This window comes from Sphaerodactylus townsendi, linkage group LG06, assembly GCF_021028975.2.
Source record: "Sphaerodactylus townsendi isolate TG3544 linkage group LG06, MPM_Stown_v2.3, whole genome shotgun sequence".
Classification (NCBI taxonomy): Eukaryota; Metazoa; Chordata; class Lepidosauria; order Squamata; family Sphaerodactylidae; genus Sphaerodactylus; species Sphaerodactylus townsendi.
The window spans coordinates 64,740,813-64,768,223 of record NC_059430.1 but is presented as its reverse complement, the minus strand read 5'-3'; the positions used below and the strand labels follow the sequence as shown (position 1 = coordinate 64,768,223).

At 38.6% G+C, this 27,411-nt stretch overlaps 1 protein-coding gene across 2 annotated transcripts in view; it reads left to right on the top strand.

Annotated features, from left to right (window-relative positions):
- The window catches only part of ARID2 (AT-rich interaction domain 2), a 119,351-nt gene that overhangs the window by 89,290 nt on the left and 2,650 nt on the right, over positions 1–27,411 (top strand). For both annotated transcript variants that reach the window (XM_048499974.1, XM_048499973.1), the window contains 4 exons: positions 678–3,562; positions 18,093–18,241; positions 20,018–20,156; positions 26,354–26,439. In XM_048499974.1, coding sequence (XP_048355931.1) covers positions 678–3,562; positions 18,093–18,241; positions 20,018–20,156; positions 26,354–26,439 — 3,259 coding nt within the window. The remainder of the gene's footprint in view (positions 1–677; positions 3,563–18,092; positions 18,242–20,017; positions 20,157–26,353; positions 26,440–27,411) is intronic.

Below are 27,411 nucleotides of genomic sequence, written 5' to 3'. Positions count from 1 at the left end.
ACTGTGAATATTGCATGGTGCATGATTGTAAATTCTGGCTGCTTAAAGCACTGGTTCACATACTGGCTCAGTAAAATAAGTGTTAAGCTCACATTCCTTTTACCTCCTTGCTGCATGTGTTACCATGCTATCTGATTGGTCATGTATGGCCTTTCTGTTTCAAAGGCTGATGTACTGACCAGCTAGGAATGTACACACCTGATACTAGTGCGTACTCATGCAGGGTGCAGGGATTGTGTGTCATGTTCTGGTTGACATATGGTGTTCTGTTGCAGGGCCAATGTATCATCTACTCCTCTGTATAATGCAGTATTTCACTAACTATCTGGGAGTGGGGTTGTGTGTTATGTTTAATAAGTGCTGGCCAACCAAGCTGTTAATACCACTTATCACTGAACTTCTTAAATCCTACCCCAAAGCTATAACATACTTCTGATGATATCCCAAGGCACCTGCTTACTCATGTGAACTGGGCAAAATCCGCTGCAGAGAACCATAAAAGAATAAAGAAGGGAATGCACTGTTTTGGGTTATCACAGAAAATATTTGCCCCTGGACTTCTGGCTTCAGAAGTCTATAAAATGAAGTGTGTAATTTTATATAATTGTTTTGTTTTGAAATGTTGTTTACTATTCATAGTAAGGCTTTTGTCTTGTCTTGTCTTGTCTTGTCAACAGGACTTCCACATGGACCACAAAGCGTAGGAAACCATTTTCAGAGGACCTCTGTTACCAATCAGTCTTCAAATCTAATTGCAACACAAATGTCTTTTCCTATTCAAGGTGCACCCACAGTGGTACAGACTGTTTCCAGGATACCACAGAACCCTTCAGTTCACAGTCAGCAACAGCAAAATACCACTGTGACTGTCATACAGAATAAAGCTCCAATTTCCTGTGAAGTTGTCAAGGCTACAGTAATACAGTCTGCAGTTTCCCAGTCTGCAGTTCCTGTCACTATTGCTGTAGGAGGTGGGGCACAAAATTCAAATCAGAATCATAGCAGTACAGGACCGCAACCGTCTGTCACTGTTGTTGGTTCTCAGACTTTGCTTCATCAACCTGTAATTCAGCAGTCCCCTTTACATGCAATGGTACCAGGGCAACTACCCTCAGGCACTCCTGTTACTGTCATTCAACAAGCTGTACCTCAGGGTCATATATTTGGCAGAGTACAGAACATACCAGCATACACTTCAGCAGTTTCACAGGGTCAGCAGCTCATTACCACATCATCACAACCTGTGCAAACATCATCTCAGCAGTCTACAACCGGTAACCAGCAGCAAGACACAGTCATCATAGCACCTCAGCAGTATGTCACGAATTCAGCATCCAATATTGTTACTGCTACTACAGTCCAGAATTTTCAAGTTGCAGCTGGGCAAGTGGTTACTATTGCTGGTGTCCAAAACCCATCGACATCTAGAGTAGGGTTTCAGAATATTGCACCAAAGCCTCTGCCTTCTCAGCAAGTTCCCACAACAGTGGTACAGCAGCCCATTCAGCAGTCACCACAGCAGCAACAACCTCCACCACCTCAACAAAGTGTGGTGATTGTAAGTCAGCCAGCTCAGCAAGGTCCAACGTATGCACCAGCCATTCACCAAATTGTTCTTACTAATCCATCTTCAATTCCAGCTGGCCAAACTGTTCAGTTGGCTGGGCAGCCAAACCTTACACCTTCTTCCTCACCATCTCCTGGACCAATTTCAAATAACCAAGTCCCTACAGTAATATCATCTCCAACTCTATCTCCTCAGACTCAAGGGCCTCCCCCTACTGTCAGCCAGATGCTTTCGGTGAAGAGGCAGCAACAGCAGCAGCATTCACCAGCACCATCCCAGCCACAGGTACAAGTCCAACAGCAACAGCAGGTGCAGATGCAAGTTCAGCCTCAGCAAAGTAACCCAGGGGTTGGCCAGCCTCCTCCCAGTGAATCCAGCTTGATAAAACAGCTGTTGCTACCAAAACGAGGTCCTTCTACTCCTGGTGGTAAGCTTATACTCCCAGCACCACAGATTCCTCCTCCAAACAATGCAAGAGCTCCCAGCCCTCAAGTGGTTTATCAGATGGCCAATAACCAAACACCAGGGTTCGGTGTTCAAGGGCAATCTTCCACCCAGCCATTATTAGTTGGGCAACAAAACGTTCAGTTGGTCCAGAGTGCAATCCAGCCTCAAGGAGCAGTGCAAACAGTTCCTATTTCCAATTTACAGATATTACCAGGCCAGTTAATCTCAAATAGCCCAGCAACCATTTTCCAAGGGACTTCTGGCAATCAGGTTACCATAACAGTTGTGCCAAATACTAGTTTCACTACAGCAACTGTGAGTCAGGGAAATGCAACTCAGATTGTGGCTCCAGCTGGAATTGCAATGAGTGGAACACAGGCAGGAGTTGGACTTCAGGTGCAACCACTTCCACCCCCCCAGGCACCTCTAGCTGGACAATCAACATCTTCTGCTGCTGTTCCCCCATTCAAAGGAGATAAAATTATTTGCCAAAAGGAAGAAGAAGCAAAGGAGGCAACAGGTTTACATGTTCATGAGCGTAAAATAGAGGTCATGGAGAACCCTTCTTGCCGAAGAGGAGCCGTAAACACCAGCAATGGCGATGCAAAGGAAAATGAGACCCAAATGGGAAGTCTTCTCAATGGAAGAAAGTATGACTCCAGTCTACCTCCAGCTAACTCAGGGAAAACTCAGAATGAGGCCAATCAGTTCTCACAAGTCAGTAATGGACCATCATTAGACTTGGGTGAGAATGGAGCTGTTGGAAAGCAGAACTTTGAACAAACAGACATGCAGGAAATTAAAAGTGATTTGAGGAAACCCCTCGTGAATGGAATCTGTGACTTTGAAAAAGGTGATGGTTCCCATTTAAGCAAAAACATTCCAAATCACAAAACTTCCAATCATGTAGGAAATGGTGAGATCTCTACAGTAGAACAACAAGGGAATTTGGATGCCACACAACAAGATGCTGCCAAAGGTGTACAAGGGGAAAGGTTTTCCAACGGACCTGTATTAGGTTTGGGTACTACTTCTGTAGTAAGCAGTACTCAAGAGGCTTCAAAACTGTTAACTCAGCAACTTAGTGGTACCAATGCCGATCTACCGAATGGACCTCTAGCTTCAAGTTTGAATTCAGATGTGCCTCAGCAACGCCCAAGTGTAGTTGTATCGCCACAGTCAACAGCCTCTGTTATACAGGGGCATCAAATCATAGCAGTTCCGCACTCAGGACCTCGTGGGTCCCTGGCACCCCTGTCATCTGAAGTTCGGTCCCCTAATGGCACAGCAGAAAGCAAAACTGTAAAGAGGCCAGCAGAAGATAATGATAGGGAAACTGTTCCAGGAATCCCAAATAAAGTAGGAGTTAGAATTGTTACAATCACTGACCCTAATAAGGCTGGCTGCAGTGCGACTATGGTTGCTGTGCCTGCTGGTGCAGATCCAAGTACTGTAGCAAAAGTAGCAATAGAAAGTGCTGTTCAGCAAAAGCAACAGCAGCAGCAGCAACAGCATCCAGCACCATACATGCAAAGTATGGTCTCGCAGGTACGTCTAGATCTGTCATTTATTATGTTCTCTGCCAAACTTTATTGAATGTATGACTATGTGGAGATGTAAATATTCAAATCTTGTATTAGGTTTGACAGCTTGGAAATGTTCAGAAAACTATTGTGTGTATCCACTGACTGAGCTGTTAGGTATTATTGGTTTATGTTTGAGCAATGGAAATAGAGTTTCAATTTGCTGACGTTAATTACTCTTAATCAGATGTAATTTGATTATGCAAAAGAGAGAGCCTTTTGTATTTACTTTAATTGCTATTCTGAAATTGTTTCTTTGCTACATTTTAGAGATTTATAGTGATTTGTTCCTGCTTATATCACATTGAAGCCTGTGTATTGCATCTCTTTACCTCCATTTGCAATTGGTATCTTATTTAGGCAGCATACACTCTTTACATATGTCTCATACTATGTTTATAAAAATGTGTATAGCTGGAATGAATTTTATATTTTTTCTATATGCCTTCAAATAATGCATATCTACTGTAATAGACAAATTTGAGTATGAAATGGATAATTCCAACTTCTTTTCATTCATAGATATGTTCAATATTTAACAAAGATCTTTGTCCTCCTGTTTCACTTGTCCTCCTGTTTCACTTGTATACATCTTATTATGCTGTTGATCTTGCACAGAGAAGTGATAGTTGTATGATCTGACCCTTTTCAACAAAAAGAACTTAGTAGAATGGTAACTTCATCCGTGATGTGCTAGACTATTTTTGTTTTTAAATGCTCCACTCGGGTCCTAGTGCCTGCCAAGTTCTGTTAAACAAAGATGGTCCAGCATGGGGCGAATGAAGTTACAATTGTACTTAGTTCTTTATGTGGAAAAGGGCATAGATAAATTGCAAGTTTCATAGTAACAGTGTACTGCCAGAAAACTGTACATATAAATCATGAATATGATAAAAGGTCTTGTTTATCTACTACCTTTTCTATGGACCTTTGTACTCAGCAGAATATTATAAGTAAAAGTGCTTACTTTTCCCTGATATGAGGATTTTATTGGTGATGTGTAGGATAGATGTTTGCAGGTATGTTATAATTATTCTGCTATATTTATGTTTTTTTCTTCTGTTCCACCATGGAGAAAGATTGGGGGAAATACCCTTTACATATTAGAATGTGTAATCCAGAAATATGTCAATTTAATCAATTAATTTGTTCCCCAAAATTCCAGCAGCATATAAAGATTTAAATTAATAGAAGGTCAAGGGAGGCTTTTTGGCAGGTGCAGGGTGCTGTAGTGGGAACAGGCTGTGAACTATTCTCCAACTTCCTACTGAACTTGAACACTCCTAGCATGTCATCGCAGGAATCCAGGATCTTTTCAGTGTCATTGATAGAGGCAATATGATGACCCTCCAGCTATCGGTGTTCACTTTTCAAATTATAAATATTTATAATTTTGGTGAATAAACAAAGTTGCTATTTACTTTTTCCATTTTATATGTGAGATTATGCAAAGTATCTGTTTATTTGGAAGTAGTTCAAGTAAGTGTTCTGACTTAGTATCCTCACTTTAGAAGTCCAAAGAGAGATCCATCTAGTAGAAATGATTCGGTAGCATGTGAACTGCATGGCATAAAGCTCAAGTCCATATAGCTAGATTATGCACATGGTGTATTTAGTTGCAACCCACTTTATTTTAACAGTGGTTAGTATACGCATTTACTTAGGAACTATTTCATTCAATTCACTCTGCTTAAAATACAGCTTGCCCTCTTCTACCAGTGTTATTTGTAAACTCAGTTTCAGGAGAAGATTGGGTGTGTTCTAGAATGTCTTGTCAGTTCCCACAGGGTGATTCTGAGTCCTCAGAGGTCCAAATGAATTGTGTGCTAGAACATGACCCAGGGTTACCTAAAATGTGTAAGAGTTTCTTATGTTGGGGATTCCTTCAAATAGAATGTTGTCAGTGAATGCACACATTGCAGGGAAAAGTGCTTTGATGTACAGAATTTAAAATAGTTGTGCTTACAGAGCTCTTTGCTGACTTGATGACCTGATTAGCATTAGTAGAAATGATAGCTCTGATTGATTAGTAGGAATGATAGCTCAAAAACAAATTTGAGAGGTGTTTGGTCTTGAAGAGTGAGTGATCTCTCAGTTGGAATAGGGGAGCCCACGCACAAAGTTAGCCTTGACAGTATTTTTGTTCTGCAAGTAGATAATCTCTTCCTGAATTAGGGAATGGGGGTCTGAGAAGTTTAAATAAAGATTTTAAAAAGAGTTCTTTTTTAACAGACGTTTACCCTGAATCTCAGGTTTCAGTCTCAGCTGTGTAACTGCCACAAAGACTTTTTTTCAGGGGCTAAAGGAACAAGAATCATACTTGTTAGTTTTCATGAAAATGTATGTTAAAGTTGTCTTGTAACTCCAATCTTTGTTTAAGACTGAAAACATCCCCCTGTCAACTAGTGTGATTATAACATCACAGGCTTATTCCCCCAGTTACTGAATGTGGACCTGATTCAGTAAGCTGTAGCCTCTTAATGTATTCCCTGCGATCGGTTCTCTGCGAAGTCTATAAAACCTTACCTTTACTCATCAGGCCTATAAGATGAGAGGGGCCCAAGCTTTAGACAAGTTGAAGATTGGAAGCATGAAAAAACACCCCTCCCCAGAAATACATCCCTAGGGACACTGTGGATGTGTAGGTTAGGATAAGAAGACTGACGTTTATGAGAGTACTGCTGAACTGGAGTGAAAGACTGTGTGAGCTCATGAATGAGATATTACAAACCTCCCTCACTACAGAGGGAATTTCATGGAGTGAGAGTGGCTGTGAAATCTTACCACAGAAGGAAAGTTGGAGAGAGGGAGATAGCAGATAGTGGAAGTTCCTTCCACTTGCTGACTCAGTTCCCTCTTCATCTTTGGGTCTAAGAAACAATGCTACATAGATTCAGAGAGATGCCTGTATGTAGGTAGAGATTTCTTCCTTTTTTTAAAAAAAAAAGTTCAAGGTATTCTGTATTTTGGAATCTGTCTTGAATCTTAGAGCTGGACAAGAAGATGTGATTGCTTGGTGGTGAGGAAAGACAGATGTTTGGACATGTTCTTAATTATTACATGTTCAAAAAAACAGCCTATTGTTTAGGAACATGGATGAACCCAGGTGATTCAGATATCTGAAATGTTGGGTTAGAAAAACTCCGTACTAATGGTTTGTATTATGATACAGGCCTTAACAGTTGTAGTCTGTCATAATGTTAGATGTTTTAAATTTATATTTTTCTATATATCCTAGTTTATGTGAATATTTATTTTTAAAATATAAATATTTTTAAAATACCAGTAGATATTAACTGTAAAGGCATTTTATTTGCTCAAGAACAAATGATATTTTAAAACGAAAATATGATTTACAGGTTTTTGTGAAAAAGATTCCCTTATTCTACTGTAATGTCGACACCATGCTGTGTGGGTGTTGGGGTTGGGTTAACGGAGCAAAGAAACCTTGCTATAGACTTTGCATTTGAAGTGCTTCAGGTATGTCATTCATGACTATTTAGAAGTTGGCCTTAAATTACATTTTTATTTATTTATATAATGAGCTGGTGTGGGTAATGGTTACAGCCTCAAACTTGGACTGGGAAGTGTCTTGGCCTATCATTAGTTAGCTTAACCTATCTGAGAGAGTTATTGTGAGGATAAAACAGCTGAGGAAAGAGCTTCTTGGGTGCAAAGATGGAATAAATGTTCAAAAGATAGATATATGGTAGCTGGTAATATTTTAAGCTTCTTGGAAGATTATTTAACTAGCTAATTTCTTGTGAACATTTTAACGGTTAATTCCTGCATTCAGAGTTTGTAAGGAATATTCATTAACCATATTTCTGTTGGTGGTATTCTAAGATTTACAAGTGGAAATATACATGTATGTATGTATGTATATGTTAATAACATGATTGAAGGTCAAAATTATGTATACAGCTCAAATAGTGTAGAGACTTTACATGGTAGAATTTCTGAATTTCATTCCTCATACTACTGGACATCTACATATTGGATACCATGTTTGATTTGATATGTTGACTAAATCTGTGCAATTGCAATTGTATTTTTTGTCTGGGTGAGATGTGCCCATCTTGCTGCCTTTTTACTCTGAAGGCCAGTTGTGAATGGATGTCAAGGCTTAAGGCTGTGCTGTGGGAAAAGTCTCTCTGTTCAGTGGACATTCCCAAGGACAAATCCTTAAAAGAGGGCTTTCATCTCTTCAGTCTGCACTTCCCAATCTGAACTGACACTGAACTCGGTTTTGGTGGCCGAACAGGCAACTTCTGAGTTCCTGGTTTAAAAGCCCATAAAGAAAGTAAAATAAAGTGAATACTTTATAGGAATGCCCTTTGTTACATTTGTCCTTTCTTCCATTTTCTGCCAAATTGTTTTACTTTCTTCCCCTTCACCTTTTTAAAGTTCCATTCAGATTTATAGTTCTCAGAGAAAAGGATTATCTCATCGCAAGGCTGCTGTCCTCAGTGCAGCAGACAAAATCTCTCTTTATCTGTATGAATGATGATATTCCAGTAGCAAAGAAATATGAATGATGATTTTTTCAGTAGCAAAGAAGTAGCTGTGTTTAAAGACCAGTTATATTACACGCAGTGCTGAGCTGTTGATCTTCCATCCAGTCTCCCAGCCCTCAACCCCAGAGTGAGACATAAAAACCTCAAATTCCATGAATTACTCAGGTGGAGAGCTTCTTAAAGCATCGTGGGTTATCTCCCAACCACTTTTTATCCTGAGTAATCATTCAGCTGGAGATTTACACCTACTCGCTGGTATACTAGGTGCAAAGCTCCTTCACTGTTCACAGAGGCATCACCATGCCATTAATCCTCCCAGTAGAAGTCAAAATTAAATTAATATTTGTGTTGGTCTTCATTGCTGTCATGTATATATAAACAAAAAGAAACATGTATATATAAACAAAGAGAAAGCAATGTACCTAGACTACACACTCACAAAGGTAGTGAAACGATAATAAGTCGTGTATTAAAGATGCAAAAAAGTATAAAGAGCAATATACAACCAAAAGGACAAAAAATTATTTTATCTGCGTCAAAAGGAGTTCACAATATAAGAACAGAGTTTTTTGTCCTTTGGGGCATTTAGCTCTTCATACATTTTTGCACATTTAATACATATGGTTTATTATTTCACTACCTTTGTGAGTGTGTAGTCTAGGTAAACTTTGTTTATATATGCTTTTCCTCTGCACCTCTCTTCTGTTATATTTTGTCATGTATAGGTGACAAGATGATTTAGAATAAGGCCACATTAACATTAATGCCTAGATTTTTTTTACATTTATGCCCCTCTTCTTCCTAATCATGGTCAGACTCGAAGTGGTTTGCAAACATATAAAACAATACATATAAAATATAACTCAATTGGGACAATGTACCACTAAGAGTTCTTTAAAAATGCCAGTAGGAATGCATGATATATAGTAAAAATGACTAGCAGAGTAGGAAGTACAGGATAGCCCTTAGGAGGCAGTTATCACAGTGGTATTAGATCTTTATTAGGACATGCTGTTAAACATTCATATATGGCTTGAATTGAGTGGGAGTTTGTAGATGACAACAAATTCAGTATGATGAAAATGCAAGCATATTTTGACTTCGAGAAAGTGCCTAACAAATTATAAAAATAGGGTCATTGTAAGTAAATGTAAAGTGGTGTACAATGGGGCGGGGCGGGGAGCTAACTTCAGATATACCTTGCTGGCATCTGGACTGACATTTATGATAATCCAGGAAAGAAATTGGAAGTTGGAGTGAAAACCAGTTCAGGCCATACCATCTCAAAAAGGCTATAGTAGAGTTAGAACACGCAAAGAAAGGACAATCAAATTGGGTAGGGCGGTTCCCTGTATGAAGAAGGGCTGAAAAAAGTTTGTTAGTTTAAGAAGAAAGACAATTTATGGGGATATGGTGGTAGTAGTATAGAAAAGCATGAAGTAAGGCACACAAATGACAAACTGGGAATTAAGGATCTTAATTCTGTGGAGTCAGTGATACAAAATAATTTCTTACATAGAGCACAACTTGCTTCCTTTAGAGTACTCCTGAGGTTCTATTTAAGGGCAATGGTTGGTCCGTCCTATATTCAGGTTTAAGCTAGAGGAATAGATCTTTGAGAACAAATGAAGCAAGATGTTCTCATGAAAGGCTCTTTGTTTTTAATGAAGTAAATTCTGGAGCAGAGAAAATCTGTGTGGGACATAACTGGAGGATTAAGGGATAAAGCCAGATGTTTGGTTTAAACCAAACACTGTGGTACTGAAATGTGTCCTGATAGGACTGCAGAACAAAGCACATGTTGTGCTATGGCATCACAACCTTAATTGGTTGTATGTTCTTGTTGAACTGTGAGAAACTTGAACATCACTGTTTGCAGTGTATCCAACCTCACAGTTAAGCTAACTTAAGTTCCCTTAAGTGTTTTCTTAAAAGGGCACAGTGATTTCTGCCTGTGTTGTGCTATGGCATCACAACCTTAATTGGTTGTATGTTCTTGTTGAACTGTGAGAAACTTGAACATCACTGTTTGCAGTGTATCCAACCTCACAGTTAAGCTAACTTAAGTTCCCTTAAGTGTTTTCTTAAAAGGGCACAGTGATTTCCCACCCCACTAAGCCTGATGAAATTTTGTTTATAATAGTTCTTCAGGAACACCATAGTAGGGTTCTGCAATGGGAGGCAGGATCGCTGCATTCTCCTCAGAGAAGTTGAGCTTTCATTTTCACAATGCAGTCCATTGTTCAATACAGGTCATTGTCTTTCTGGTTTTTAACAGAAGCTGCAGCAGAGTTAACAGTGCACATAATACTTGGCATTACTAACCATGGATGGTGGAGACACTCAGCTACCTTCTGTACTTCTCTATGTCATGTATTTATTTGTTTGTTTTATATTACTTCCACATACTGCATAAGACTGCTGTGAAAGTTCTGATCACTATGATAGGAAAATTTATTCTAATGTTTAAAATTCTTAATCTCTTGTTAAATTACTTTTTCATGTGGTCATGAGTACAAATTTATTCAGAATGCATTACTATAATTTTTTAACTTCTTGGAGATTTTAGCAATATGGTGATGTCAGCAATAGTTAATCAATCAGGTATCTATGACTCAGAATCGAGAAACTGAGCAAAGATGGTGATGAGAATAGAGTTTATTCTCTCTGTGTTCTGATTTAGCTCCTGGCTTTTGTTCATAGTTTTTCTGACTTAAAATAATTCTGAATTAATTTATGTGTAAGACTATATTTCAATTACTTTGGTCAGTGTTGTATTTGTGTAGTTTCATTTGAGAATAATTTCTTTTGTCATCAACTTCCTGATACGGTCTTTAGCTGACAACAATAATAAATTCAAATCTGTTGTAGAAAAAAGTGATTGTTTTAAAACTGTTAAGAGTCTGCATTGTAAGCTGATAAAAACAGATATCAGGACTTGAAATTGTTGCACTATAATTTTTTCATAGTAATTTATTCTTTTACATTGTAGTTTATTTCCAGAAAAATGTTCATAAGCAAGTTTTGCTTGGTCACCAGTAGTTATGTTGCTACTTAAAAACAGAACAAAAAAGATTGGTTCCTTTATCCGAATTTCAATCTTTACTTCAAAACTGTATAAAAAAGATAAAAATACAAACTAAATTTTAATCTGTTGTGCTAGAACAATCCTATTTCTCATCAATTTTATTATTGATTCATCTATCTCTCTGTCTGCTGCTTTCCCTATGTTGGATTCATCAGAATATACATGTTATGCTGTAATGATGAATAAATTAATAGGAATATCTGTTCTAAGATAAGTATGTTCACTTCCAATTCTTATTAAATTTTGAATTATCTATACACCTCCTAAATGTCACTGATAACATTTGAAAAAGGAACTTGCCTACATTTTGGATGTGTTTGGATAATGGACCAACAAATTAACAGAAAAAGCAATATATTCTGGGAGCATGCTGCCTTTGTGCTTTGGATGCCCAAAGTTTGACAAGCTTTGTCAGGAACTGCTCTGTTTTTTGATGTGGTGCATACATACTTCTGTTTACTAAGACTTTTATTTACTAAGACTAGGGGACATTTAGAGGTTCTGATTTTCCAGGCTGTGATCATGACTCAGCACCAATAGCAGATACGGGATAGCATCTGTTTTAATAGCTATCCAGTGCAGACTTAATGTAGCTTTGGTTGTGTATCATGTGTTGGAGACTAATGATAGACTGAGAATTCTTTTACATTAACTTACTGTTAAGCATCAGGCAAACAGACATATCTGAACTTCTAGAGGAGATATTGGGTGTTGGGATATCCATTGTTGTGAACCATGACAAGATGACCTTGGAACTGATGATGTTGCCTTTGTATTTTGCAACTATCCATACCATTATAAATTCTTGGATAAATTACACTAATCCACTTCAAATGAGGCTACCTTTGAAGACTGAAAGGCGCAGCTGGTGGTACAGCTGATCTGAAAGATGCAGGCAGGCTCCCACCTCCTGACCAAGACTGACAAGAGGAACCAAACATCACAACTATGTTATGAGTTGTATGGATTGTCATTTGCTTTCAAGCACAATTCAATATTTTTGTTTTATCCTATAAAATGCAATATTTTCTGTGTCCAGTGTATTCAAGGGAATGTCTTCTCCCCACATGAGCACTCCCCTCCATTAACATCTGTCGGGAGGTCCTTGTTTAGGGTCTCTTCACTGTGGGATGTAAGGGGTAGGGCTTAACTCATATATTGCCCAGGTGTTAAGAAGCCTGATCCTGAGTTTTCCTGTGGAACTTTTGTTAAAAATGTGAAAATGTATTTACCTCATTTTCATGGATATAAAGCCTTTTTAACACTGTAATTATTGTTTTTCTCTGTTGAGACTGAGATATGGTTTTATTACTGAATGTTTGTTTTAGCATAAAATGTATGTTGAAACCAAATGCATATGATCTCAGCAGTACTGTTAAGACAAATGACATACAAAACTAAATAGTTTGGACACTTTTGTTAGGATGCTAGAATTTTATTTGAAATTGACTTATTTGGAAGCTCTTTCTCCCTCCGTTTCTCTCTCTTTGTGTATACATAAACATACACATACACACACACACACCAAAGTCTGATGGTCTTTGTCTTTTGCAATACTTTCTTCTGCAAAATGTTACTCAAGCATTTTTTAAAAAGTTAAGTGACCCTACCCAAATCCTATCCAATTTTTCTTAGATGTTAAACAGTCTGGGCAGAGCCAATGCAAATCTTCTATTATAGTGGGTACTACGTAAATATTGAATAGTCTCCATAACATATTGTCAAAGGCTTTCAAGGCTGGAATCAACTGGTTGTTGTGGGTTTTCCAGACTGTGTGGCCGTGGTCTGGTGGTTTTTGTTCCTAATGTTTTGCCTGCATTTATAGCTGGCATAAAGTTTGTTAAAGTCTCCATAAATATGCTAAGTTATTAGCATATGCTAAAAATATGCTAAGTTATTAATTGTCCTGGGCTCATTATTGGCAGGTTTCAGACAGAAGGAAATTGATTTATTTTCATATCATCTTTTCTCCTTTATGTATTTTTGTATGGGTTTTTACATGCTTAGCAGCATAGGAGTTAATGGAGGCTGAAGAATGAAAAAAATAATTGTATATTTACCTGCCTGTGATCAATTACGATCTGAGCTTTCTTTAAACATCTACTCAGAATAGCTGTACTCCCCTTCCCCCTGCCATTGGGAGGTTTATTTAATAGAATTGCTCTTACATAATTTGAGTTTCCCAAAAATGAAAAATCCATTACTTCTTGAGCTTTTAAAAATTGGCTATCTTGCTTTCCCTTTTCACAAAGTACACACAATTCCTTCTGTTTAAATAGACTTACCATATATAAGTCGACCCACATATAAGTCGAGGCACCTAATTTTACCACAAAAAACTGGGAAAACTTATTGACTTGCGTATAAGTCAAGGGTGGGAAATGCAGCAGCTACTAGTAAATTTCAAAAATAAAAATAGATACCAATAAAATTACATTAATTGAGGCATCAGTAGTTTAAATGTTTTTGAATATTTATTTCAAAGAAAAACAGTAAACTAGCTCTGTAAGTGGAAAAGAGGGTCAACAAAAACAATATGGTCTCAACAATAACTTTAAAAGTACAAAAACATTAGTTCAACCACCAACCAAGCTAAAACACACGAATTAAAATCCTTTAAAACTGGATTTTTGGTCAGGGGAGGAATGTTTATGTTAGCAGTGCCAATATTTCAGAGTATCTTTAGGAGACCCTCCTGATGTTTGGTGAAGTTTGATTCAGGGGGTCCAAAGTTATGGACCCGCAAAATGTAGCCCCATCTACTATTAGCTCCCATTGGAAACAATGGGGGATGGGGCATCCCTTTTGGGGGTCCATAACTTGGGACCCCCTAAACCAAATATCACCAAACCTGGCTGGTATCAGCAAGAGATTATCCTGATGATACCACCCAGGTTTGGTGAAGTTTGGTTCAAGGGGTCCAAAGTTATGGACCCTCAAAATGTAGCCCCAACTTCTATTAGCTCCTATTGGAAACAATGGGGGATGAGGCACCCCTTTTGGGGGTCCATAACTTGGGACCCCCTGAACCAAACTTTACCAAACTTGGGTAGTATCATCAGGAGAGTCTCTTGAAAAATCCCTGAAATTTTGGTGCCGCTAGCCTAAAAACTGTGACCCCTGGCAGCCGACAAAGTAAAAACCCTAAAATATTTTTTAAAATAACTGACTCGGGTATAAGTCGAGGGGGGCTTTTTCAGCACAAAAAATGTACTGAAAAATTCGACTTATATGCGAGTATATACGGTATGTAAAAAAAAGTTGGTAAAACTTTTAAGTTGTTCTCTGTTGTCCAATTGTGATCTGTGGTGCAAATTGCTTTACATCAGGAAGCAGGTGCATAGCTCCAGGAAGCACAGAATGTTGTTGTCTACAAAGCAGAAGAGCTCCTCAGATGGAGCTGCCAAATTTGTCATTTGACTGTTGTTCGCTCCTAAACAATATGACTGTACTGACAGTTGAATTTTAGAAAACTATTGTCTTTCATGCTAGCTAGCCAATCTAGTTCTACTAGTTAAACTATTTCTATTCTGATTGAAGTTAGCCATTTTTATTTTAGTTGTTGTATCTGTTGTTGTTTGAGTATCTCCTGTTATTTCTGTAATTTATTTTAAATAGGCATAGAGTGCTGAAAGTCACTTTTCAGTAGGTTTGACTATTTGGGTATTGTTTTACTAAAGTGATCTCAGAAAAGTAGTATAATTAAGAAATGTCAATATATCCTATTCTTAAGGTGGAAAAGTCTGTGGATACTTAAATCCAGAGGCTGGAGCCATGGACAAATAAGATGGGTCTTTCTGCAAAACAGAAAAATGTTCTAGGCTTGCAGAAAAAATTGAAATGTGGAGGGGGTGGTGGGAAGGGGGGGGTTGAAAACTATAATAGAAGCAGTGCCTATAAGGTTTAAGAAACAAATGCCTTCAGTGGCCACTGCTAAGCAATCACAACAGGACTGCCAGCCTTGGTTTCAGTGAATAAAAGGCAGGGCCCTTTCCAGGGATGTTTGGGCCTTTGAAGGAGGGCTTATCAGAGCCAGGTCAAGCAGCAACCATCAGGTGACTTTACCTCCTTGTCTGATTCATCCAATCTAAACTGCCTGCTATTGTTCAACAGCACAAAAAACACTGATGTGCTATGGTGGTTAGAGGTTCAGACTATGATCAGGCAGACCCAGGTTCAAATCTCCATTCTGTCATGGAAGCTCACTAGATGAATTTGGGCCAGTTACGTATTCTCAGCTTAATCCCACAGGGTTGTTTGGGGGGATAAAATGGAGGAAAGGATAATGCTGTAAGTTGCTTTGGGTCCCCATTGTGGAGAAAAGGGTATAAATGAAGTGGGATAGAAATCAATAATAAATGCAGTTGAAGAGGAGGATCAAATAAAAGGTTGGTGGCTAGATGGGGAGGAGGAAAGGAAGTATGTAAAGGTAAGGATATGGGGGTTGTCTGGAGGATGGAATGAAGAAAGAGTACTCCAGTGAGTCCTTGCAGATTTGACACTAGACAATTGGGCTGGCAGCTGGCATAATTTTCCTTGGCAGAGGAAAGAAGAGAGAGGTGAAAATAGTAGGATATTAGTGTAGTGTGACTGCTGGGCGGGAAGGGAGCAGGAAAAGGGGAGGGGCTATAGGAGCTTTCAGGGAAGGGAAAGAGAAACTAGTGGGGGAGAGGAAATGAGATTCCCTCCACAAGTTCTTGGAGGTCCTCTGTTTTTTTCCTTCTAATACCAAGAACAAATAAAAGGGCTGCACCAGTTACAGGAGATAGAAGTTAAAGCCAAGGCTGATGTTCGAAAATAGACAAATAGATATATATATATATATTTATTACCCAGGTAAAATTATCTGTGGGATCGGGCGGTATATAAATCTAATAAATAAATAAATAAATAAATAAATAAATAAATAAATAAATAAATATACTCTTCTTTGAAAAACCACTTCAAAATAGCCAATTTCCCTGAAGAAGCCTCTAGGGCAAAATGCATAGGGAATTTTATCTGTATAATAATATATATATTTACCAATTTTTCACCACCAGTCTTAGCCTTATTTATTCTTGTAATACCAAACACTGAGAAAATCTCACAGAGAGGTCTGGATTCTTCTGAAGGTGGCCAGGGCCTACAGTTAGAATTGACACTCTTTTGATGCATGAGGGATTTTTTGCAGTTTATGTTATGGCTTATTGTTTGACTTGTTCATGGCTGTATTTCTATATATGCATTTATCTAATGAATGCCAACATGTATTTATTTAAAACATTTATTACCTGCCTCTTTCCCTTGCGGACAATGTTGATGGTCTGCCAAAGACAAAACAAGGGAAGCTGTTCGGCTACCAATATATTCAGAAGTCATTTTTCTTGTGCCATCCATTACCTGTTTTTCAAGCATTAATTGGAAGAAGTTACTGATTTTTTTTTAAAGCAGTTGTGATTTTAGTCTGTTTGCATCTTGTACTACGAAGGAGTGGTTTTATATCCAGTATAGAACTTTTCATTGGTTTCTCTGACATCTTCAAGAAAACTGGATAGAATCAGAGCATGCTGGCAAAATTCTCAATAGGTGAAAGTTTTCTAGACCAGCAAACAGTCTTCATGTCCACCACATGAAATGTACATATTGCTGACATTGAGAGAAGTTGTATTAATATAAAGGTCAACCTTGCCTTCTGAGAAATTATGATGCCATCCATCCTCCTGGGATTATATCCCTTGAGACTGTATGTTCAAAAGGTGTTACTCTTTTTTTTAAAAAAAAATCCTGTATATGGCAAGTAGCACAGAAGTCAGAGGATAATTTTTAATTTACAGGAGGAATCTCTGAAAGGGAATTTACAAACATGTGGTCCTCCACCTTCATTCTGAAGAGGTACTGTAGAGAGCTATAGCATGTGATTTTTTTTCTGAATGTGAAGGCCAGACCCTTATCCTTAAATACACAAGGCAACCTCTTTACATATCAACATATTCATATGTGTTGTGGCATCTATTACAGCCCCATTGGGAGGGGGGAGAGAAAATCTGCTGGAGAGAGCAGTATGGGGCTGCACTGGCAGATTTGCTCTCCCCAGGGCACTTGTCCTGGCAGAGGGGTGAATTTGTTGGCTGGTGGCTGCCTTGGCCCTCCCTGGCAGTGATATGTGGCACTGAATGTGGTGCCTGTATCCCGGCCGCCACCACTGGTGTAGCAGGGGCAGGCCAGGGAAGAAGCCAATGTTAGTCAGCTTTCTCCTGGCCTTTGCCCCCCTCACGCTGGTAGATGGGGCTTCGGACTTTGTTGGCGTAAGTTGGCTTTTCTGCAGTTTAAACCTCCCCTTGCTGCCAGGAAGCCTCCTTTGTGGCAGTGGGCCCGTGCAGCCACGGATGGGCACCCAACCCTTTGGATGAGGCTGCCAGTGTTGCTTATTCATGATTACTTAGAAATCTTTAGAGCCAATTGACAAGGAAGGTTAAAAATATGTGATGACTTTGAATCTCATGCTTTTTGCTGCTAAGATGGAAAAGATGCAATGTGTGGACCTGGCATAATATATGTTAAATTGCACAAAAACTTTATTTCTGTACAAAAAGGTTGGTTTAAAAAAAGGAATCTTATTCTGTGCTGGGAAAAAATTAACTACGAAAAGTTTGAAGATTGTAGGAGGAATTCCCCACTCTTAATTTAAATTTTCTGGGTGCTAGTCTAACTCCCATAGCAAAACTGAATATTATAATAAAGTTTGGGCTACACCTATAATTAGAAGAAGGTTTTAGCTTTGAAGAGTTAAAAGAGTCAAAATGCGAGGTTATTGATTTAAAATAAATGAAACAAAATTGTGTCAAACAAAACAAAATGAAACTATAAAGTGGATATTTAGGACTGTACTGTTTTAAACTTTGCCACAGAGCACACCTGTAACACCAATAACAACAATGCAAGTCCAAGGCCCTCCTGTCAGTTTGCCGCCTTCCACGTACACTGTACAAAGTCCGCATGTAGAACAAGTGAAAAAGCCTGGGCAAAATTTCATGTGTCTTTGGCAATCCTGTAAAAAGTAAGTGTTCTTTGGTTGAATTGATTACATTTTGAATGCAGTGCAAATTTTATTATATGATGCTTGTCAGCAACTTCACTGATAATTTAAATAGCTCTCTCTCTATATATATAGGACAGAGCTGATGCATATGTTACTTCTTCCTCAGGGTTTTCATAACTTGTAGAGGCAGGAATCATATATGCCAGTACTCACATAGAACTCTAAGATTCCCAATAAAGTGTTGCTCACAGAGTAGTCCATATGGCTGGCTGGGCACTCCTAAGCAGAGTTGAACCAGGGATATGCAGCTCAAAAATGGATTTTAGGATCCAGATAATCAGGGATATGAGTTTTGTGATTTCCTAAGGCCAGTTTGGTATACATATCTGGATTTGTGGGGAGGGGGTTCCTGATGTTTTTTAGCTCCATTATTCCCTATGAGAAATCTGAGTGGCTTGGGGCGGGGGCAGTAGGCTACCGGCACCAAAATTGCGGTGGAGCAGCTGTTGCCTGTACTTTAAATAACCCCCACATTTCAAGGGAATTGGACAAGGTGCCCTCAGCCATCCTCCACTGATTCTGGTGTTTTTTAAAAAGGGTAAAATCTGAGAACCTATGCTAATATACTACCTGAGAATCACCCAAGCCAAAACATATAGGAATGCTGTTGCAAGCTTGGTGGTTGTAAGATCTGAGAATCAAGCCAATGTATAACCTGAAATCCCACTGCAAAAAGTAAACCTGTCACAAAACCATTCAAGCTAAGATTACAACTTTGCATAGTTAACAAAAAATATTTGAAAGGGAATAATCTTAAGATAAATCAACTTGGCAAACAGATACTAACCTTAGGAAGACTCACACAATCCCCGAAGTAAAGGGAAAAGAAAAGAAAACAAGTTCTGGGACTCTTCATACTCTGGGAACTAGTTACCAGTATCCCAGACGCCATCTGGAGACTCAGATATGCCTGAAAATTACCAATGATAATGAAACTCAAGCTTTAAGATTAATGAATTGATCTTGTTATGTTTCTTATATAAAGTAGGAATGGCTTCCCTTCTTTTCCAGTCTCTGCTAGTGAAAGTATATTTTCTTGGGGAATAAGGTGGTATTTGGGGGGGAAGTGAATGAATATGGAAGACAGAACAGAAAACCACAACTGAAAGCTTGCTCTTAGTGACAGCTCTGAGGGCACCTTGCTTAAGAGACGCCTTCCACTACAATCTCTTCACATAATATACTTGTGAGGAAGATGGAATTTGCTGTTGGGTGCAAGGAGGAATCGTTGGTTTGGGTACCTTTATCATACTCCTCCCTGGGCACAGTGGAGAATTTCCCAAACTGACCAAAGTTCCTGGCATCAGTGGTTATACTCTTGTCATTGTTGAACTGAATTGCCCATGTGGTATTTTGGGGCATGATCTGAATCTTTGAGTCTACCAGTGGGTTCACTCTTCTCTATGTTCAGTGTGAATCCTTGACATCCAAGATAGAATCCAATCATAGCAGCACATATCAAAGGTTGACCAAGTATTTGAATCCTATTCAAGCCACCATTTAAAGGATCAGTGCTGCAGCTGTTAACACTGTCACTCCCATACTCTGAAATCTGTATTGATGTAGAGAGGACTATGCAAATGATCCTTGACAGCAGAATTTTGAAACAGGATTTTTTTTCAATCACATTGAATAATTACTTGTTATTTTTCAGATTGAATTTGTAGTTGTTGACTCAGCTAAAACAGTAGTCAAATAGTATTCAACAGACTTAAAACGTTTTCCATTTTCCAGGTGGTTTCAGACACCATCCCAAGTTTTCTATCATGCTGCAACTGAGCATGGAGGAAAAGATGTCTACCCAGGGCAGTGTTTATGGGAGGGCTGTGAACCTTTCCAGCGGCAAAGGTTTTCCTTCATTACCCACTTACAGGTAGGAATTACTTTTGGTTCAGTTTCATAAATATAGATTTACTTCCCACATGCATTTTCATATAGCTGTAGAGATTTGTGGCAGTGATTATCTGAAATATTTCTACACTGCTTCTCAACAAAGTGTTCCTGGTGGGATCGTCAGTGAAACAACATATCATTTATTTTAATCAATTAATAATCTTACCCAAAAATGTAGACTGTATTCAGACATTGTAGATGAAGAGAACAATGGATCCTATGGTTTGTTCATGCATGGATTTTGGATTTTGTTTGCATTCCCCTCCCCCACAGGGTTCTTTCTGACCCCGGTAAGGTTGATAGGTAGCAAAGACTGCACTGAGGTTAGGGAAGAAGGTGAGATCAGCCTCTCCTTTCTCTTCAATAAGGGGTAGCTTCGAAGATGCAAGAAGGCAGGTTTTCCCCCATCCTCCTTATACTGAATTGTTGGGCAAGATAGAAGATGCTCATGGCTGAGCTCTCAGAACTCTTAGAGCTGTTTTGCTTATTTTATCCACTCAATTTGACTTATTTTATTTAATTACCCTCCCTTGCTCTCCCTTTGCTTTCTCTTCTGAAGCTTTAAGGCCTTACATCCCCTTCTCCCCCCCCCCCCCCGTCTCTCATGTCACCATTTTCCCGAGGCTTTGTAGACTCACAGTTTTGCAACTTTTTCCTTTAACTTATGCCTGGTTACTTTTAACTGTGTCCCTTGGTTTTGGCCAGATTCCTAACTAATTAGCTGCAACAAGTTTCCTTGTCTTTTTATTCCTCTCCCCTCCTATGTTGATTGGGGGGTTGGGGGAGCTGTATATACTTGTTGGCTTACTTCTCTCTACTGTGCCTGTTAAGTTTTAAACCTTTTAACTGCTAACCTTTTAAGTATTAGCCTTGAAGTTTTAAACTTTATTATATCTATTTCATATTAATTTCAAATATTAAGCCACAATACCTGGAGCTATGCTGAATGTTCTTTCTGAATTTTAGCTTACTATAATGTTTAATTTTTTTAATTTTCTATTTTTCTATTGTATGATTTGTATGTTATGTTATAGAATTATGTTGAATATCCACTGCTTTAGAGGAAAAACAACTGGAATAACAAATGGATCTTAAAGGAGCACCTTTCATGCCTCCTAAACTTATAAACTTCTTCAGTCAGTCTAAAATACTATGAAGTTTTACCAAGTGATCTTCATTTGTTTAGATTTTTATGTTTTTTGTATGATTTTATGTTGTTCACCGCCCTGAGCCCTCCGGGGATAGGGCGGTATAGCAAGTTTAATAAATAATAATAATAATAATAGATTAATGCTCCTCCCCACCCCCTGCCAAAAATTTTTTTCCATCTTTAATCTTATCAAATCGGGAGTGACTTTGCAACCATGGTGTTTTCCTCCAAAGTTCTCTTAAAACCACAGCAGTTATCCCCTTTCTCCAGATTAAATTCCCATTGGCATTTCTCTCAAACCATAAAAAAACCTAGTTGAAACCTTTTATTAGCTAGGAAGCAGACCGCTAAAATCTCGGAAATCCCATTGATTTAACAGAATCATTAAACCCCACAAGAGGACAGAGAAGTTTTTAAGCCACAGAAAGTGGGAAAACTCAAAACTGCTTCCCAATATCTCTGATAGAAAATCTTCTGGATGTTATTGACAGAAGCTTCATAAACTCTTTTGAGGCTCTTGCTTTTGAAGAGGAAACAAACATCATTATAATACATGCATAACATTACAAGCCCGCCTGACTAAAGTTCATCAAAATAATACATTTAAATCTGCCGACAATGATAAGAACAGCAACAAAACTATAGAACCTATTACACAACAATCCTATAAGAATATTCATTCTAAAGTGACAAATGAACAGCCCGAGATGTAATCAGAGGAGAAGGGAAACCTCATCCCATACAGGGGTGTGTGCGGGATTATGCCTTTCATCGTCAAGAAACCTCTTCATGATGCCTTACTATCTGATTCTCCAGTTTTGATTCCTCTTGAACCCAACATTCAGATATGATCTGCAAATCCCAATGTTGCCCCTTCAGCTGGTCCAACTGAAACTGCTACATCTGATCGTCAATGACCATTACAGTACTGTGAAAATAGTAAATTGGAATATGGCTGTCTAAATGCCTTAAAATGCCTCGTTCTTTCTTACCTTCTTTTGGCATTATCTTACTACAAGAGACCTGGTTAAGTAACAAGGTAGCCTTGCCAGGATATATCAACTTTTCTAGGGAGGCTCAAAAGGGGGCAGAAAGGAATGAGGCTAAAAGGAGGATTAGTTTTGTTTTATATTGTCTGCCCTCAATATCTCCAAATTGGAAGTAGTAGCTTCATCTGAACTAATCTTGGCTATTTCGATACAAATGATTGATTTTGTTTTCATGGTAACGTTAATTTTTATTCCTCCAACTCTGCATCAGTAAGTATTGACCTCTTATTGGTCTCTCCTCTTGGAAACCTATGATAATTTGTCTCACTGATTTCCTAACCTCCCAATCCTTATTGTGGTTGATCTCAGTGCCAGAATTGGCTAAGATTATAAGTGTTTGGTCAAAAAAGTGGTTAGGTGATGAACCAGAAGAAACTATATTCCCCTACTTGTATAGTAGATTTTCAAAAGACAAGATAGTTAATGCTGTGGGCCTCTGTTTGATTTTTCTATACAAAGAGGTCTGATCATTCTGAATGGACAAAAAGGAATAGATGGAAAAGGTAATTTTACTTTCTTGGGTTAGAAGGGGGCTAGCCTGATTGATTACTTTATTTTAGCAGCAGATCTTCTTAATCTAGTGGAGAAAGTCAAGGTAGAAGAATGTATGCGAAGAGATCATCTCCCAATCTCTCTCCATAGCTCCACAAATAGCCACCTGCTCCACAAGTGTATAGTTCTGCTATCTTATAATGAGACAACTAGGGTTATACCCAATGGTTTCTTACTGTTGAGGGTGCAGTAAATAAGTTGTTTGACTCTCAAGAGTTCCAGAAAATAGAAGAAAAAGCTTGATTCCATCACTCTTTTATATTCTTGTTTATTTTTGAACCCTTGTACATTAAACCATACCTAGGCATTCAAGAAATTAATAGACACAGTAGTTGGTTTGATGGTGAGTGTAAATCCCTATAGAAAGATATTCACTGTAGACATTGTGAATGTAAGAATTAACACATTGGGAGTCCTTAAGGAATTACTGAACCTTAAAGGTCAGTACAGAAAAGGAATTGCTAAATCTTAAAGGTCAGTACAGAAGAAAAGAGAGGAAAAGCATAGGACGTGGGGTCTTTTGATCACTACAAGTCAACAACAAAGAGTCCCAGTCTCTTCTGGTTCCTTTCTTCTAGGAATTTGAACAGCAGACCTTTGTCTCCATTTTGTATCTCTTAATTCGAATGGGTGATATTCTTTAAGAAAACATTCTCTTCTGAAAATAATACACCATTTGAACCAATCCCCATTTATCTCCCTATTTGACCTCCTTTTAACAAGAAAAAAATTATTTCTTTGATCAATTCTCTGAACATCTTGGGAATAGTGCTGACCTAGTCTCTGATAATTTATTCATGGCCAATCCAGCAAGATGGGCTACAATTTTAGCTACAGTCTCTGAGATTAACCTTTCAGGGAAGAGCCCTTCAATTTGAAAACACTCCATCATCATTCCAATCTCTCATAAAGGTTCCAAAGCAGACCCAGAAAACTACTACTCCTTGTCAGTGGCAAAGCTACCGTATATACTCATGTATAAGTCGAATTTTTCAGCACATTTTTAATGCTGAAAAAGCTCCCCTCGACTTATATGCGGATCATTAATTTTTTTGTGTGTTTTTACTTTGCCGGCCAGCAGGGGGCGCAGTTTTTATGCTAGCGACACCAAGATTTCAGGGTACCCTCAGAAGACACTCCTGATGATACCAGCCAGGTTTGGTAATGTTTGGTTCAGGGGGTCCAAAGTTATGGACCCCCAAAGGAGGTGCCCCATTCCCCATTGTTTTCAATGGGATCTATTAGTAGATGAGGCTACCCTTTTGAGGGTCCATAACTTTGGACCCTCTGAACCAAACTTCACCAAGCCTGGCTGGTCTCCTCAGGAGAGTCTCTTTATGATACCAGCCAGGCTTGGTGAAGTTTGGGTCAGGGGATCCAAAGTTATTGATCCCCAAAAGGGTGCCCCATCCCCCATTGTTTACAATGGAAGCTAATAGTAGATTTTCCATTTCTGATAATATCCCTCTTAAAATCTAAGTTGGGTTACATTTGGACATACAGATGATGATGAGGAATCCAGTTTTGAAGGATTTTAACTCCTGTGTTTTAGCTTGGTTGCTGATTGAGCTAAGGTTTTTGTACTTTTAAAGTTACTGTTGAGACCATATTGTTCTTGTTGACCCTCTTTTCCACTTACAGAGCCAGTTTACTGTTTTTCTTTGAAATAAATATTCAAAAACATTTAACCTACTGATGCCTCAATTGATGTAATGTTATTGGTATCTATTTTTATTTTTGAAATTTACCAGCAGCTGCTGCATTTCCCACCCTCGACTTATACGCGAGTCAATAAGTTTTCCCAGTTTTTTGTGGTAAAATTAAGTGCCTCGACTTATATGCGGGTCGACTTATACACGAGTATATACGGTATATGCGTCATACCTGCATCTCAAATTAGAGGAATGGATTATTCTCCAATAATATATTTGGATGAAAACAGATAGGCTTCAGGAAGGGCTTTGCTCCTCAAGATCATTGTTTAAATCTAGCCCACTGAAAAATATACCTTCCCACCAAGAAGTAAAATGTATGTCACATTTTGTAGACTTTGAAAGAGTTTTTGACACTATATCTAGGAGCAACAGTGGGGAAAATTGGAGCAAACATCAATTGACAAAAGACTGCTTTGGTTAATTAAAAAAAAATCTTTGGTCCTCTTGTGAGGCCCAAGTACATTGCGGAGAAAATGGAGAACTTAACAAAGTGTTTTTGCCTTGATAGAGGAATGAAGCATGGCTGTCTCTTAGCACCCTTACTCTTCAATTTGTATTTGAACAATCTTGCAACTGCTGTCTCCTCAGCAGAATTTCACCCTCCATATTTATTCTCAAAGGCATCAACCCTACTCCTTTAAGTGGATTATGCCATTCTTATGTCCCATATTCAGATTGGTCTGAGGACTATTAAACCATTTTTCAAAATACTGTACATCTGAGGAACTTCAGATCAACTACTCAAAATAAAATGTTATGGTCTTCTCTAAAATGGAGAAAATCACCTCTATGACCTGGAGAATCAATGGCATTCAATTAGATGTTCTCAAATTTTCATACTTTGGTGTGGTCCTTGACTCTAACCTTAACTGGCAACCCCATGTCAAATTAATAAAAAAATCAAATCAAATCCTCAACGACAGAGTAGGCAAATATATCCCAGGGGGACTGCAGGTATTCAACATGGAAATAATCCCACAGCTTCTGTATGCAGCCTTAATATGGATTCTTCGCATTCGTGAGAATTTAGACCAGCGAAGGCTGCTTTCTATCTGCAAATAGCTAAATCTGTTAATCATGGTCCACACCAATGACAAACAGACTTTTCTGCATACTTGGGGAACCCCATCCCCCAGGGTTCTACAAAAAAAAATGAACTCAAGTGCCGGCAAAGAGAATACACCTACCTCTAGAGTAGTCGTTAGTGGCTGCAGCAGATCCCAGGAACTGCAGAACGGGGAGACTTGGAGCCGCAGCAGACACAATGATGGCTGCATAGGAGCCCAGGAGCCACAACAGGCCTGATGAGAAGGTGTAAAAGAGATGGTACACACACACACCCCAGGTTTTGTGGGCCCAAGTTTGTAGGTTATATTATACACTTTCTTTTACTTGGCTTATATCATGCACTTTAATGGTATATACCATGTTTTTCCAAAAATAAGACAGGGTCTTATATTAAATTTTGCTCCAAAAGATTCGTTAGGGCTTATTTTCAGGGGATGTCTTATTTTTTCCCCATGATTTTTCTCCTCCCATGTGACCAGATTAGCTGCACCGGGGAATCTGTAACTAGGGCTTATTTTTGGAGTAGGGCTTATATTTCAAGCATCCTCCAAAAATCCAAAAAAATTATGCTAGGGCTTATTTTCGGGGTAGGTCTTATTTTTGGAGAAATGGTATATTCTTGAACCTTTTTTCCTTCATCTAGGATAAACACTGCTCAAGAGATGCCCTCCTTGCAGGATTAAAACAAGATGAACCCGGACAAGCAGGAAGTTCAAAACCTTCCACCAAGTAAGGGACATGAACTGCATTATTAATCTAAATGTATCTTTTTTTGAAACCTTTGGAAACTTGCAATATTAGCAAGGAATGAAAGCCTCTGGTATGGTGGCTGGAGCCTGCCCAGCTGCTTGTCATTTGGTGGTAGAGGTGGTAGAGTTTATGGGTGACATTCAGTCCACCAATTCACTTTTCAGCTCCTTGCTATTTAAGGGCAGGGTTACTTCTGGTTCTGGTCTCCATCCATTTTTATCACAGCTGGCTGCAATGTCAGATGTGTTGATCTCTGAAGAAGTATCATAATCCCAGTTTTCTTTGTAATTTTCCCATAGCTACACATGCTAGAAACTGTGCAGGAATTTCAGAAAAGTAGAATCCCATTCAGTTCAAGGATCCAGTCAAGTACTCATTACACCTGTTCTCTGAGATGATGTGAAGAAACGTTTTTTCTGAACCCAATTATTGGGATAGCCTATTTTTAATGGTGGCCAGTGGTGCTGTATTTTAAATTCCAAAGTGCTGCTACATCCAACATAATAGAGTCTTGAAACCTAAAAAATGTATTGTAGTATAAACTTGTGATCCAGAGCACACCTATTTAGGTGTATTTTAAGTAATTTCCACTGCATTTTATAAAGAGAAATATGGTCCTTCCCAGCATAAACTCTGCCCACAAGCAAAGGAGTCACCGACACAGAGCTCTGTCCACATCCCTGCCCCCTCTGCCCAATATAGGTTGACAGTACACCTATTCTTTCCACATTGCTGGGGTTAGGGATGCGGCGTAATACAATACACTTGTATTGTTTTAATTGTGGCTGACTTAGTTTGAAGAAATAACCACATACTATTGTTTGAGATGATCAGTTAGGTATGGATACAAGTGCATATTGACAAAATTGTAATTGTAAAAACTTTGTAACACATTAAAAACAATTACAATTTAAGGAGCAATCTAATTAAGTCTTAATATCTCTCTTCATT